The sequence below is a fragment of the Colossoma macropomum genome, unplaced genomic scaffold (genome assembly GCF_904425465.1).
Source record: "Colossoma macropomum unplaced genomic scaffold, Colossoma_macropomum, whole genome shotgun sequence".
In the NCBI taxonomy this organism is placed as follows: Eukaryota; Metazoa; Chordata; class Actinopteri; order Characiformes; family Serrasalmidae; genus Colossoma; species Colossoma macropomum.
This window is the reverse complement of record NW_023494828.1, coordinates 373,375-388,707: the sequence shown is the minus strand read 5'-3', so window position 1 is coordinate 388,707 and position 15,333 is coordinate 373,375. Positions and strand designations below refer to the sequence as shown.

Below are 15,333 nucleotides of genomic sequence, written 5' to 3'. Positions count from 1 at the left end.
CATTGTATTCAGTGGCGGGACCTGGCTTTTCATGATAGCAAATAGTGTAGTTTGCATCAAGCCTAGTATCTGAGCTAGCTGCGGCTAACCCTGTAAGCGCAACACACTGGCAGAAGCAAATGAACAGTGCTGTAAAACCTGCCAACAGGTAAAACTGACCTAAGAACCTTTCCAAACTAACCAGTACTGAACATTGTAATAGGCTAATGGGCACTCAACTTTTTTCTTCCAAAAAAAAAACAAAAAACAAAAAAAAACATTTTTTCTGGCCAATCAGTGGGCCCCAATCCCTGTGAGGGCTTGTGTGTTAATCCGCCCTGTGTGTGCAAACTCATAGAGCAGTGTGGCATTGGATGCTGAAGCATGTAGCCTGTAAAAATGGCCTATCCTATGTTGTATTACTTACTACAAAGTTCCAAACTTCATCTGGAAGCAACATCACCACAAGAACAGAGCGAGTGATGATGAATCAAACTTCACTATCTGGCAGTCTGATGGATGAAACTGGGTTCTGTGGATGTCACAAGAATTTTCCTACTGGAAAGCATAGTACCAACAGTAATGTTTGGTGGAGGATGGATTATGGTCTGGGGTTGTTTTTCAGGGTTTGGGCTTGGCCCCTTAGTTCCAGTGAAGGGTATTGTTAATGCTATAACACAAAATATTTTAGACAATTATATACTTCTGACTTCAGACCAGCAGTTTGGTGAAGGCTTTTTCCTATTCCAGCTTCACTGTGCCCCTGTGCACAAAGCAAGGTCCATAAAAACGTGGTTTGATGAGTTGGGTGTAGAAGACTTCCAGTGGCCTGAAAAGAGCCCTGACCTCAATCCCATTGAACCACTGAACACCTTTGGGATGAGGAGTAGGGACTAGGAGGAATCATCCAACATCAGTACCCAATCTAACAAACTTGACTGAAAGGCCATAAATAACCCACAGACACACTCCAAAACCTTGTGGAAAGCCTTCCCAGAAGAGAGGAGGCTGTTGTAGCCACAAAAGGGGGCTACTCTCTTCTTAGATGATCTTTTCAGTGCCATCAGTAGAAGAAAACATTGTGTAGTCATTTTCTGTCTAAAGCCCTTGATACAGTTGATCATTCCCTACTTTTAAAAGTCTACAAAATATTGGTTTTGACCACAGAGCTACCAACTGGATTAGTAATGATCTCTCCGATAAACAGCGATGTGTGGTCCCGGGACAAAGTAAATCAGAACTACTCCGAGTAAATAAGGGGGTCCCTCAAGGTTTGATCCTTGGACCAGTATTATTTAAAATCTCAAGTCAAGTCAAGTCAAAGTTTATTTATATAGCACCTTGTGTTATATAAACCAGGTGTTGTCACAAAGCAGCTTTACAGAAAAATCCGGGTCCAAGCCCCCATGAGCAAGTCAATGGCGACAGTGGCAAGGAAAACTCCCTAAGAGCAAGGGGAAGAAAGCTTCAGAGGAACCAAGACTCAAAAGGGGAAGCCATCCTCCTCTGGTCGACACCAGATGGCAAACAGCATTAGTATAAAATATTAGAATACAAAACGGGGAAAAAAGGTGGAGCAATGGTTAATTAGATTTAGCAGCAACAGCAGCATTAGGAGGGTCAGTTTATGAGGGTGAGGTTTGCACAGCATTGTACAGCATGAAGCTCAATGGTGGTCTGTATTCTTTTGTTCCAGTGATTGGATCACCCTTCATGTGGCAAGAACTTTTACTGAACGTTGAAAATCTGCTTTTAGCTACACTGCACCAGCAAGCTGGAATTCACTACAGAAATCTCTAAAACTTCGCTCGCTAGTGTTCACGCATCCTTCAGGCTCTGACTCTCACTCGGACTCCATCTCCCACAATCCTCAGGGAAATCACATGACTCCTGCGACCTCTGAACTGCCTTCACGCTCCACTCAGCGCTCTCACTCTCCCGAATACTAATTTGATTGACCTGTTTCATAGGTCATGTGATATCTTTAGTTTAGTTTATAAGCCCGGGTTTTAGCATAGAAATGTTGCGAAGTATTGTATCGTTTTCGACCGACTGAGCGTTCTATTGTATATCTGCTTTTCTGTTTATGACCGTTTTGCCTGTTTTTCTCGACTCTGTCTTTTGCCTAACCCTTTGGATTGCCGGCTTTTTTTCTCTCACCGTTTTTTGACCTTTTGGGCTGTCTTCTGGAATTTGCCCTTTTGCCTCGCCCTTCGGGTTGTTCTGCCGATAGTTATGTTTTTGATCTGGTTGTATTTTCTGGTTTTAACCCACGCCTGCTTTTTAACTACGAAGCTGATTCCCTCAGTAAAGCCTCTCTTGATCATTTTTACCTCGAGCGTCTGACTCATTCTGTGCTGTTACAGAATACTTAGCCTATCATGCAGACGGCGGACCCAGAGGCTTTACAAAAGGCTTTGGCGGAACAAGGACAGTTACTGGGAAGACATCAAGTGTTGTCGGGAGTTACACATTCGCTAGAGTCGCTAGCACAGCAACAGTCTGAACAGCAAGGTCAACCAGCACAACTCGTAGCGAGTGTTAAAGGGCTCGCGCATCAGCTTCAGAGCATGAGCGTTGCTGAAACAGAAGTAAACACCCCCGGCCCTTCTGATCAAGCGGAAGCACTTCACGCTGTATTCCCGCGTGAGTAAGCCCGGTAAATTTGAAGGGGATCCTGATAAGTGTCGTGGTTTTTTTTACTCCAGTGCGATGTTTTTTGAGAACTCCCCAGTAAGTTCTGATAAAGCTAAAATCGCCTTTATTGTGTCTCGTTTGGCTGATAGACCGTTAGAGTGGGCCACGGCCAGCTGGTCTCACATACATGGCCTCACTTACTCCCAGTTTATTAAGGAGCATAGGTCTTCGACCATCCTTATGAAGGAAAGGTTAGTGGGGAGTTACTTTCTAAAATCCTCCAAGGTTACGCTTCTCAAGCCAAGGGAGTCCTAAAATTAGATCAAATTCAGAATTTTCAAGGACTAAGAAAGGAAAAAGTTCTTGGTGGAGAGCGTGGTTTCCAGATGTACGGGTTTAGTCCTCTGGGAGTGGTGTCACTGGCTAGAAGGAACTAATTACCCCTTTGTAGTCATTACTGATCACAAGAACCTAGAATATCTCCGCAATGCTAAGATTAAATGCCCGCCAAGCTAGGTGGTCTCTGTTCTTCTCCCGTTTTAAATTCAGTACCACCTATCGTCCAGGTTCTAGGAACACCAAAGCAAATGCTCTATCTAGATCATACCAGAACGAGAATCTTGTTTCCAACCAATTCGAGCCTGAATGCATTTTACCCCCTGAGGTTTCTATTCCTGCTATACGTTGGGAAATAGATGAGGAAATAGCAAAGGCATTAACTAATGTCACTATACCAACCCAGTGCTCCCCAGAGAAGACTTATGTCCCAGACCAGTTTTGTACGCAACTAAACACCTGGGCTCACTCACCTCTGGTCACCCCGGGGAGATGCGTACACGTCAGCTACTGTCCAATCGATACTGGTGGGAATCTATGCATAAAGATATACATACCTTCGTCGCATCCTGTTCAACATGTTCACAATGTAAGACCCCCAAAACGTTACCTGCAGGTAAAATTGCCCCCTTACCTGTCCCTGAGAGACCTTGGTCCCATATAGCAGTTGACTACCAGAATCCCAAGGTTATACCACTATCCTGACAATCGTTGACAGTTTCTCCCGGGGTGTTCGTTTCGTCCCTTTTAGCTCAATTCCCAGTGCTTTTCAGGCGGCAGAGGCTTTGTTTATGCACGTTTTCCATCTTTTTGGCATACCAGAGGACACTGTATCTGATCAAGGGCCCCAGTTCACCTCAAGTTTGGAATGCACATTGGCGTTTCCATAAGCCTAACATCAGGCTATCACCCACAGTCTAATGGACAATGTGAAAGAACCAATCAAGAATTGGGTAAATTCTTAAGACTGTTCTGTCATAACAACCCTTCAGACTGGTCACGTTACTTACCATGGGCTGACATAGCACAGAACTCTTTAACCAGTTCAGCAATGAGGCTAACTCCTTTCCAATGTATTCTAGGGTACCAGCCACCTTTAGCACCTTGGACAGGTTCCTCCACAGATGTTCCCGCAGTCGATGCATGGATGCAAAGGAGTGAGAAAGTCTGGGAGGAGACTCACCAACACATTGAGACCATTTTACGGAGAAACAAGGAACAAGCAGATCATCGCAGGAGTGAAAACCCTGTGTTTCAACCTGGAGACCAAGTGTGGTTTTCTACCAAAGACTTCAGAGTCCCAGAGGGAAGTAGGAAATTACACCCCAAATATATTGGACCTTTTTAAGGTGTTGAGAATAAATGAAGTAACTTATAGATTAGATTTACCCCCTCATTTCAGAGTCTCTCGCTCATTTCATGTTTCTCTCCTGAAACCTGTCGTTACAGGACCTTTGGATGAGGCCACGCCAGATGTCACACCGCCTCCCCTGGAGGAGATAAACGGGGCACCAATCTACGCTGTCTGCAGGCTGCTGGACTCCCGGAGACAAGGAGGTAACCTCCAGTACTTGGCGGACTGGGAGGGATACAGCCCGGAGGAGCAGTGTTAGCACGAGACATCTTGGACACTGGTCTCATCGCAGATTTCCACAGTCGACACTCTGACAAGCCTGATCCTCGCCCTAGGGGTTGCCCACGGAAAGTGCTCCTTAGTTCACTTCCTGTCCGTCTGCAGGGTCGTCGTGGACGAAGCCTGTCGGTCAAGCACCTCAGAAGCTCTGGACCTGCCCCTGTTCGAGTCTCCGGTGGTGGGCGTGGTTGTCGTCCTAGCCGGCCTTGTCCCGAGGCCATCCCAGACTCTTTGGTGGTGGGGGGGTACTGTCACGCATCCCTCACCAGTGTCACATGAACATTTTAAACTTTTAATCTCTAACCACTTCAATTGTTTTATTTGATTTTAGTTAACTTTTCATTTGATTTCGGTATGTTTTAGCTATTGTGTCACATTTTTTATTTATGTGGAGATACACAAACATTCTGACAGTGCACTACTTTTCAAAAAGTAGCTAAAAAGCAGCCACTACTTTTTCTGGAAAAGTAGCTAAATTGTAGCTAGCTACAAATTTTGGGAAAGTAGCTAAAAAATTAGTTAGCTACTAATTTTTCAGTAGTTATCCCAGCCCTCCAGGTGTCCATATACTTTTGGCCATGAAGTGTAGTTCCTAGTATGTGATATTTTGCATTGTGATTTGTACAATGTGAAAGGAGGACAGATTGTTAGAATTTATTAGAATTATTCAGCCTATAACACAGATGTAAATAGTTGCACAGAAGCTGTAGAAAAGGTGGATTTGGCTGGGCTTTTGAAACGATTCAACTGATTAATTGAAAAGAACCAGTTCAAAAGAACAACTTGTTCATGTATCAGACAGCACTAGTGTATGTGGTAAGGTGCGGCTGCGATCTGCCTATTCCTAACAACATACCAGAGGACATTAAGACCACTTAAAACCATTAGTAGTCACATCAACACAACCAACAAATACAAGTGAAGTGGGCAGGACCTGCCACTGCTGTTTGATGTGTGATATGCCAGTGCTGTACCTCTTCTCTAAGTCCTGTATGTAGCAGCATGTTAACACACTCCTGAATGGGCAGAGCAATGTCTCGGCCAGAGCTCTTCAGGTGAGAGAGCAGAGACTCTCCATACACTTGTCCTGCGGAAACACCCACCTGGGGCTCTGTGTTCAAACACACACACACAAATACAATAAAAAAAATTGGGTCATAAATATGTCCCTAATGTACTTTACACTCACTGAGCTCTTTATTAGGTATACTACCTTGTTTCTACACTCATTGTCCATTTTATTAGCTCCACTTACCATATAGGTGCATGTAGTTACAAACTGTAGTCCATCTGTTTATTTCCCTAATATGCTATCCCACCTTCATTATTGGCCAGGACCACCACAGAGCAGGTATTATTTGGGTGATGGATCATTTTCATCACTGCAGTGACACTGGTGGCAGCATGTTGGTGTGTGTTGTGGTGGTAAGCGTGAATCAGACAGTGGTGCTGCTGGAGTTTTTAAACACCTCAGTGTCACTGCTGAATTGAGAATAGCCCACCAATTAAAAATTGATGACCAACACAAACTGTGCAGCAACCGACGAGCTATTATCTTTGACTTTATATCTACAAGGTGCACCAACTAGGCAGTAGTGTCTAATAGAGTGGACAGTGAGAGGATGCAGTGTTTAAAAACTCCAGCAGCAAGTACCAGCGCAACACACTAACATGCCACCAAAACAGTGTCACTGCAGTGCTGACAATGATCCACCACCCAAATAATACCTGCTCTGTGGTGGTCCTCTGGGGGTCCTGACCATTGAAGAACAGTGTAAAAGGGGGCTAACAAAGTATGTAGAGAAACAGATGGACTACAGTATATAACTGTAGAACTAGAATGTGCACCTACATGGTAAGTGGAGCTGATAAAATGAACATTAAGTGTAGATACAGGGTAGGTGTACCTAATAAAGTGCTCAATAATTGTGTGTGTATATATATATATATATAGGCGTATGCGAATGTTTAAAGACCCCTGGTCAAATTACATGCTTTGTTGATTTTCTAAGTCAAAATAAGTTTCGATATATTTTCTACTTATTTTTTATTTATTTCTTTTTAGTGTAAAGCTGCATTATGAAAGTTGTTTGTTAAAAATTAAAGTAGCATTACTGAATCAGGAGAATAAAAACATGCAAAAATGTGGTGTCCATGTGCTGCTACGAGTCAGCCTGTAAAGCCTGAACCCTGTAGAGTCTACAAAAGTACAACTGATGTTACAAAATGTTCTTTCATATGTTGCGTGCAATTGCACACTTCCAATAGACAACTCTCCAAATCCCCATACATAATGTAGCTTTAACATACTGAAAAATAATAAAAAATAAAATGTGCCATAACTTTTACACAGGCCAAATTGTATGTTTTTATATATTTTTCTAATAGTTTAAATTCAGCAAACAAGCAGTAATACTGTATTAAAATGTGTGGAAATATGTTCTCTGTAGACAGTTGGGACACATTTTTCCTTAGAAAATATTCTAATTCGATGATGAGCAGTCCAAACTTTGCATATGACTGTAACTGCCTATATGTAATAAGAACATTGCTAGTCTTTGCTATGGTCATTGCTATAAGAACAATGCTAGTCTTGAAGCTATATGTTACGTTAGCCATGTAGCTCCAGTGCAAAAAAAGGCGAAAAATTGGGGCACCAAAACATCTTAGCTGATCACCTACATTTTTGCTACTTAATTTTTCCTTACCTGATTGACTATGACTTTCCTTGAGCTCAGTGATGTTTTTTTCTAAGAATTCATAGGAGACTCTGTGGTGTTCGGCCTGGAGTTCTAAGAGCTAAAAAGAAATCACAGTGAAACTTCTTGTGCATTTCACATTTTTCCACCCATACTCAAAATGTAAAGTACTTACACGAATGAAGTAGTTAGCATACTCATCCTCTTTAGTGGCGAAATGGTAGAGATCTGCTGAATACTGATCCTATAAATTAATGGTAATTTATCAATGTTGTTAGTTCAAGCACAGTGTTATCAAAATGTATAATCATGCAAGGAAAGCGCATACTATGACAGACTGAAATTAAGATATTTAACCTTGATTGACTCTAGTCTCCTCCAGGCCTCCTCCACTTCCTCCCTCAGTCCATCCTGCTTGGCCTGAGGACCCGTACTAGCTTGGGATCTCAAAAAAGTAGAAAAATAGAGGGAAACTAAGACTCATGTGAAGACATTCCTGCCCAAAAAAGGTGATGAGCTAGGCACAGACACCTGAAGGTGGTGATTAATGGGCACTTAGCTAGAAATGTACAAGTGTATTTGATTAAGAGCATTTTCAATATTATATGTACTCATTTGAAGTGAATTGAAGTGAAACAGCAAAATTTGAAATTTCATTACGCACTGAATGATTTTGTAAAGAGTAATTTAGTCAAATTATTGTGAGCTCAGAATTTTACAGCACTATCAGACAACATGAGAACTGATCTATTGATGATGTCATAAAGGAAAATCTACCTGGTGCGTGCATTGTGCCAGTCTGTTGTGAGTTTAGCAAACTGCTTCTTGTTTCTCAAAATCTCAGGAAGGTCTTCCTGATTAGAGAGGAAGTTAATGTAATTAGAGGCTGGAAAACGGTGAAATATGAGGAAAAAATTTGTAGTAAAGCATACATTCTTACCTCACTGAGTTTATTTAGAGGCTCCAGAACATCTTTTTCCAACTTCATCTCAAAATCTGCCAAAGTTTGTGCCAGAAAATTTTGCATGAAGCAGCACATTTCCAGAACTTTCCTGTACAGAGGCAGAACCAGATGTAGTTAGAGAACTTATGGAGCCATTTTTTGTCTTACTAACCTAAGTGAGCCACAGTCAGTGCTCATAACCATACAAAATATTGAATTAAATGTACATCTTCTGATCCAAAGAAAATTCAATTCAGTGAAAACCAAATAATAATACAACGAAAATTATGTTCCATTAACAACTGCATTAAAATCTGTGGCATAATTAAATCAAATTCATAAAGCAATTTCTTTTTTCATCAAACACTTCTTGAACTCAAAGATGTCAAAGAGCAATGGGATAAATGTGTGGGTGTCCAAACTCTCACCTAATAGAAGATTCAGCATCAAAATCTTTAAAGCTCTCAGCCATACTGACAGAAAGCATCATGAGAGGGAGCTTTTTCTATATGGCATGGGAGAGAGAAATGAGATATTACAGTTTTAAGGGGTAAGCAAAAAGAGCATCATGTCTTTTGGTTTAATCTAAAGAGAGAAGAGAAAAATCAAATGTATACTTTTTCCCCTCCCTTAGGAAAGAAAAATCAAATTAGAAATTTTCTTAACATCTCTGTAGTTTCTCCTAGGGAACAATGAGTTCAGATGGAAAGACAAATGAGATGTCTGCTGCTCAGATATATTTTTTCCTGAGCAAAAGACCCCACAGACGTGTCATTTGTCTCATCTTGAGTCCCACATTGTATCAGATTTACAAAGAAAATGAATAACTATTACATTTTTTATCTGGGCCAGAAGTTTTTTTTTTGTCTGATGCTATTTCTCCTAAGAAATTTTAGGAGAATGGTCATTAAGTTTCTTGAGCCTTCAAAGACATTTGAGCAATACAGTTTTTGTTTGGATGAATACCAAGGTAGTTGATAGGATTGCAAAGATTGCTTCTTTCATTTTAAATTGGAGCTATGAGGCCAGCTAACAAGCATTGAAAAACTGTAAAAGTTTTGGTGTTTTAACTTAAAAAAAAAATAAGTTGCTGAAACTTGCAATACAATTTTCAATGAACTTCAAATAATAACTTGACGGAACATAAGATTTTTGCTCTGTTAACCCTCAGAAGTTCAGTAAACTTAAAACTTTATTGTAGAAAGTTACCAATTTTTTTACACTGAAACTTATATCCACCAACCACTGTGCACACTGCATGACTAAATCATACATTTATCCCAAATGGCATAGAGTTGTTAAGTAATTTTTAATACACTTTATGTTTTTTATGACATTGAATGATGTAGTGATAGCTATAAAAATGGGTGAAATTATGTTGTGAAGTAATAGTAGAACAAATTTTATCTGTGCCTTTGTCCATTTTTATAAATAAAAGCATATCATGCAGTGTCAGAAAGCACATGAACAACCTGTGTATTTAAGATAACAAATTGCCACAGTTTGTGGCGTATATTATGATTTAAGCATGCAGTGTGCACAGTGCCAACTGGTGAGGTACTGTTAACAATGATTAAACATGCTTTAAGTAAATTTTGGTATAAAACATTTTCTCAATAAGCAAGTGAGCCTGTCTTTTACAAGACTTACAAAGTCTGTCCTAGACAATTTATTGTTAAAAAAAATTATTATCAGGAAAAGGGGAGCAGATGGAGAGAAACATTACCATGCGTTTGTCTGAATCCAGGCCCTGCTGACTCTGAAGGCAGCTGGTCAGCTTCTTATGAATGATCTGGGCGGCTTTCCTCGCTGGCTCCACACGCTGCTCCACCTTCACAAAGCCACAGGTACACTGAGAAACCAAGCTTAAGTACAATAATAATATGAAGCCATGTATGCCTGTTTGTGTGTGTGAATATGTTTTTGGCCACCAGCACTAACCTGTGTATAGGGAGAAACAGGGTGACATGCATGAAAATTTGAACAGGACTCACCAAAACCAAATCCTCTGAGAGAAGATCTGTTGCATCCTGAGACCTGTAATTGTAAAAGCAGTCATATATATGTATATCAGATTATATCTATTTTTGAAATGTCAGTGAAATCTAAACAACCTTCCAGTGCTTATAATTGAAGCAATTATCTGCTGATGCCGATATGATTCCAATACCATTCTGCATCCCTAAAACATTCTTTAACACACTCAAACTCATAACTACTACTTTTTTACTTGTAGTTACCACATAATTCATAGTAGCTACTGATTAATTAACTAAATAAATCTTGGGTTCAAGGGGTTACCAGGTTTCAATCCTACAATGCCTTGCGCATAGCTTGTTTATGAGTTCATATTATGTCATTATCATATACAACTTATTGACCTACAAGGTAACAAAATTTGCATACACATAAGTTTCTATGTTTCTTGTGCTATTAGTGATTTATTATATCATGTTTTACTGTGACAACAGGACATTTCATTTAAACATGGTTTCTGGCTGTCTTGACAGTCAGTAAGTGAGATGAGGTCATTTGTATGAATACTGACAGCACATAAAATAAAAAAAGAGCAGTGTGTGTGTGAAGTGTGAAAATGACATGATCCGTATTCTGATCAACTTCTCTCAAGCAGCTCTTCCGTTGTGTCAGGCAGCCAAACTCTACATCCTAAAATTAGAGAGTGAGGGGTGCTGTGGTTAGGAAGCAGGCCAGAGAGAATGGAGGGGAAGTGGGCTGCAAGCTGAAACACGCAAACAGTTTTACACGCAAACAGTTTTACAAGCTTTTTGCTGTGTCCCTATTACTTTTCAACCATGTAATGCATAAGACTATAAGCCAGATTTATGGTTTACACTGTATTAAGGAGGTATGTATGAATCTAATGTACATTTTGGTCAGCCAACAATAGCCAATGCAATGCATTATGGTTATATATTATAGCAGTGCTAGTTCTGACGAACTAGTATCAGAGACAACACAGACACCCATCATCATTTCCTACAACTCGACACAAGACAAAGTCGCAAAGAGAAACCACTACAGTCTCAAAGAAGATGCCACTCCCTATTGTGCAGGTCATTTTGCTGTCATCTCAGGTGATACTGAAAGCTGTTTAAGCTTGTTAACTTCTTGATTGAACAAGCACAAAGGAGAAAAACAATTAGTTTGATGCTAACTAGGGTTGCTAAGACTCTAGGATTGCCTATAAGACTCAGGGATGGCCTTCAGAAAATGTTAAAAATTCAGTCTGAGCTTGGAAGCTACACACACAGTTACAGTAAAACGTCCCAGGCTTCTGTCAATTAGCGTAGGTAACCCTATTCATAACTAACATCTTAATCTAACTGAAATTCTGAAGTTAATACAGGATTAGCACCCACATTGCAATGGGCTTATCTAAGCATTTTGGGATGTTAAAATATCAGTAACCTTAAATTAAAATGTCAGCAACATAAATTATGAGTTACAGTTATCAGTTCAACTGAAACATCAGTGTACTGTTTGGCCAATTGTTTTCGCAATTAGAAAAACTACTAAAACTTTCATACGTTTTAACAACTGTTGCCAACACATCAACACAACTGAAAACATGAACGATCAAAAATACAAACAGGAACATTTATCCAACTTCTTAAATTTAGTGCATTTCTTCTGCTTATTCTACAATAGCTGGTGAAAGGTTAAGCTGGTTTCATAATTAGTAGGTTTTGACTGTGCGTTGGCGGATGCTTCTTTCTGTTCTAGACGAGTAGACCCGGAGCCAATGAGTTTAATAATACATTGCTAACAATGTTAGCAGAGCAGGATGCAAATCAAGCAGCTTTTTCCGTGCAGCCGGCAGAGACTGCAGCCTACAGCAAGTGGCAGCTTAGCATTAACAATCATCCCACAACTTAAAGTCCAACCCTGTATACTTATACTGAGCATCACAAAAACCATATTCATAAAAAATAATTATCAAATATACATATAAAACAGACAGACAGATACTGAACTAATTTCTTATTTTTAATTTCTAATTTATCACATCAAATGCCACATGAACAGATTCAGTCTAAGTAATGCAGCAACCAAGTTCATGTTAAGAAGGTAGTCTGAAATTGCAGTTTGTTTGCCTATGAATCAATAAGCCATAGAACAAGTACAGTGTAGTAAAGTAGGGAATGTTAAGCTGTAACAGTCATGAAACTTACAACAACATGATCAGTAAATGCCATGCGAAAGTACTTACTTCCCCACACCTCCAAACTGCTTCAGGAGGTTAAATTGTTTGAGCATTGTTATGATGATTAACTTTCCGTACAACCACTCCTGTAGTTTGTTTTCTCAAGCTCACGTCAGAGGCTCCTCACTTTCATTTGATGGTGGATATTGCCTTAGGATTCATATAAATGGAGAAAACAATGTCATTCACTTGAGTTCTCCATTTGAAACACTTCACAGCTAGACTTCTTATATGCACACGCCTCATCAGGTCAGAAAAAAATGAGGAAGTTACAACATGCGTACAGGGAAGGAGATCTATGTATCACACAGTGAAACTCTTGCAGTCCCATCCAGCCACTGTGAAAACAGAACTATGATCGCTAACATTCACCACTTCTGGGTGAACTGTTTTTAGACAACAGGCTCTCCAAAAATTGTTTTATGAGTCTGACTGATTTATATGACTGACAAACAGCAGAGCTTTTGCGAACTGCCTTACGGAAGACATTTTAAATATCCACATTTGAAGTAGATACAACAAACTGTGGCACTGCAAATGATTGCAGGCTTAGAAACACCGGATGCAATTTCTTCAATAGAGCCACATTACTAACACACTAATGAATACTTAAATACTTCACAACATTTGTATTTTAAGAATGTTTTTAGTCATTACTTTTTAAATAAATCACATCATTATTTTTTCTTTAAGAACAGACTGGAATATTATCTTCTGCTCCAATGCTGAGCATTGCTATAATTGTCAAGAAACAAAAATAAAGGTGATATTCAAAAGAAAAAATAACTGTGATATGCATTTAGAATACAGAAATTGAATATCTGTGTTCAGTCCAAGTTACATTTTGTAAAGGCAATATTTAGAATAGTTTAGAATAGAATATGTAATGCTTTAGAATACCCACCCACTTTTTCAGAATACCTATCCATCTTCAAAAGAAATACCATCAATCATTGTTTATTTACTATTTTATATTCAGTGCAGTCATACTCTAAAGAAGAACTCAATCAATGGCTTCTTTACAAACACTGAATTTACTGCTAAAGCCTGAGTAGATTAATGACGTAGTAGACAACAGTAGTAGACAATATGAAGAGCCAGAAATGAATATCAATGTTTACTAAACTCCTTTGAGGGATGATTAAACTGAACATTCTCCTCAGTTTTTGTAATTTCATACGAATAAGCGTATGATTTTTCATAAAATATATTTTTTTAAAAATCACATGAAGAAAACTGGCAACCAGTAATAGCAAGGAACAGAGTGCAATAAAACAAAAAAATAAAATTACAAAAAAATTGTGCCTGATAAATATGTATTCTAAATGTTTTCTAAATGTATTCTGAATACACTTTCTTTAATGGGTAACACTTTACCTTAAGGGTGTATGATCTGCCAGTAATTAAGGCATTTTCTAACAAATGACTAATCAGAAAGTAATAAGTCATTAATCAGGAACAAATGAATAAGTCATATCTTAACAACCACTAGAATAAATTACTCCACAATTAACTTATGCATGTACTAATGAATGAAGATGAAGGTAAACAAGGCTTTCTTCAACATCTGAATTTATGAGGAATTCACGTGTTAATTAATGTTTGTTGACACAAGATTCCCACAGTGTCTATCAAAGTCACATTTTGTCTATCAAAGTCAACTGTTTTTTCTGTAGCTCCATCCTCTCATCATCTTGTCCTTCTGCTTCAACTTGCTGTGTAAGCAGCCCTTACACTGACATCTTTTTGCAACTAGTCCTCATTTGTGACAATTGCCATAGTTTTAATTCATCGTCAATGTTACAACATGACAAGTTTTAACTCCTATGTTGATACACAGTGCCTCATGAGAGAATAGTTTATCCTACAGTTACCACTGAACTCGGAAATTAGTTAATAATTGATAGGGAAAGTGCAGTGCCTTTCTCTTAGGGTCATAAAAATTCTATGCATGTTTTTGTGCTTTTCCTCATGTAGTACATCTGACTGACCTCAGTTGCTAATTTACAAGCTGCTGTTGTGCTGGTTGAGGTGTGTCAGAGTAAGGAAAACACAAAACTATGCAGAGTCAATTTTCAATTCATTATAAAGAAATTATTACTTTTCATTCATGATGAAGGCAGTTAGAACACCCTCTTGCTGCCTCAGCTCAGTCTGTTTACTACTAGGCCCAGTGATGCACTGCCACTGCATGCACACAGCTCTTCACAATAAGAGTCCCTGTAAAAGGACAAATAACAAATGAACCAAACAACCTGAAATTAATATGTAAACATTTCTAATTTTTAACCAAACAGAATAGACATGCCTAATGCCACATATTCACAGCATCACACAAAACTCCTTACTACTCTTACAACCAAAAAGGTTTTCTGCAAATAAGTAATGTTAAGCACCAAACAAAACGTTTAATATAGCTACTTTACAACAAATTCAGTAACAACAGCATCTGAAAATCTGTTCTGTTTCACCACAGATAACAGCTGCATGCTTTACTTGTTAGTCTAAAAAAAAGTGAGGCATAAAAATACACACTAGCATAACACTCACAACACTGACAACTAGGCAATACCATGTGTAAACATTATATTTGCGATGTAAATATGTGTAATATGTGTATATAATTCAGTACGTGTATGCATAATTCAACTGTAAAAGTAAGAAAACTGCTTTCATGTTGGACATTTTTATTTTAGTTTTATTTTAATGATTTTCATTCGCTTGTCTCAACAGTTTAATAGAGATATTTACTTTCAATGTGTCCCAATCCAGGGATTGCATCATTTGAAGGACGTAGTCGCTTGACATATAGCAATTACCCATAGATATACATACCTAGATGGCGCGTTGGGTCCAGCCAGGCACGTCAGCGGCACCTTCA

The 15,333-nt window shown here is 39.0% G+C and overlaps 2 protein-coding genes across 4 annotated transcripts in view; one reads left to right on the top strand and one right to left on the bottom strand.

Moving 5' to 3' along the window:
- The window catches only part of cdc42ep1a (CDC42 effector protein (Rho GTPase binding) 1a), a 47,458-nt gene extending 41,896 nt beyond the window's left edge, over positions 1 to 5,562 (top strand). Inside the window, exons 1-3 of one of the 3 annotated variants that reach the window (XR_005006213.1) lie at positions 1,951 to 3,905; positions 4,035 to 4,301; positions 4,402 to 5,049. The gene's annotated coding sequence lies outside the window, so the exon portion shown is untranslated. Of the gene's footprint in view, positions 1 to 1,950; positions 3,906 to 4,034 lie in introns of those variants that run through there. The other 2 variants (XR_005006210.1, XR_005006211.1) reach the window with 2 other exon arrangements.
- sh3bp1 (SH3-domain binding protein 1) overlaps positions 1 to 12,707 on the bottom strand; it is a 35,520-nt gene extending 22,813 nt beyond the window's left edge. Inside the window, exons 1-10 of the mRNA XM_036560464.1 lie at positions 12,459 to 12,707; positions 10,222 to 10,264; positions 9,954 to 10,058; positions 8,656 to 8,732; positions 8,225 to 8,336; positions 8,062 to 8,138; positions 7,642 to 7,729; positions 7,460 to 7,528; positions 7,294 to 7,384; positions 5,560 to 5,696 (exon numbers count right to left, since the gene is read on the bottom strand). Coding sequence (XP_036416357.1) covers positions 5,560 to 5,696; positions 7,294 to 7,384; positions 7,460 to 7,528; positions 7,642 to 7,729; positions 8,062 to 8,138; positions 8,225 to 8,336; positions 8,656 to 8,732; positions 9,954 to 10,058; positions 10,222 to 10,264; positions 12,459 to 12,505 — 846 coding nt within the window. The 5' untranslated portion in view covers positions 12,506 to 12,707. The remainder of the gene's footprint in view (positions 1 to 5,559; positions 5,697 to 7,293; positions 7,385 to 7,459; positions 7,529 to 7,641; positions 7,730 to 8,061; positions 8,139 to 8,224; positions 8,337 to 8,655; positions 8,733 to 9,953; positions 10,059 to 10,221; positions 10,265 to 12,458) is intronic.
- Between the last annotated feature and the right edge of the window lie 2,626 nt (positions 12,708 to 15,333).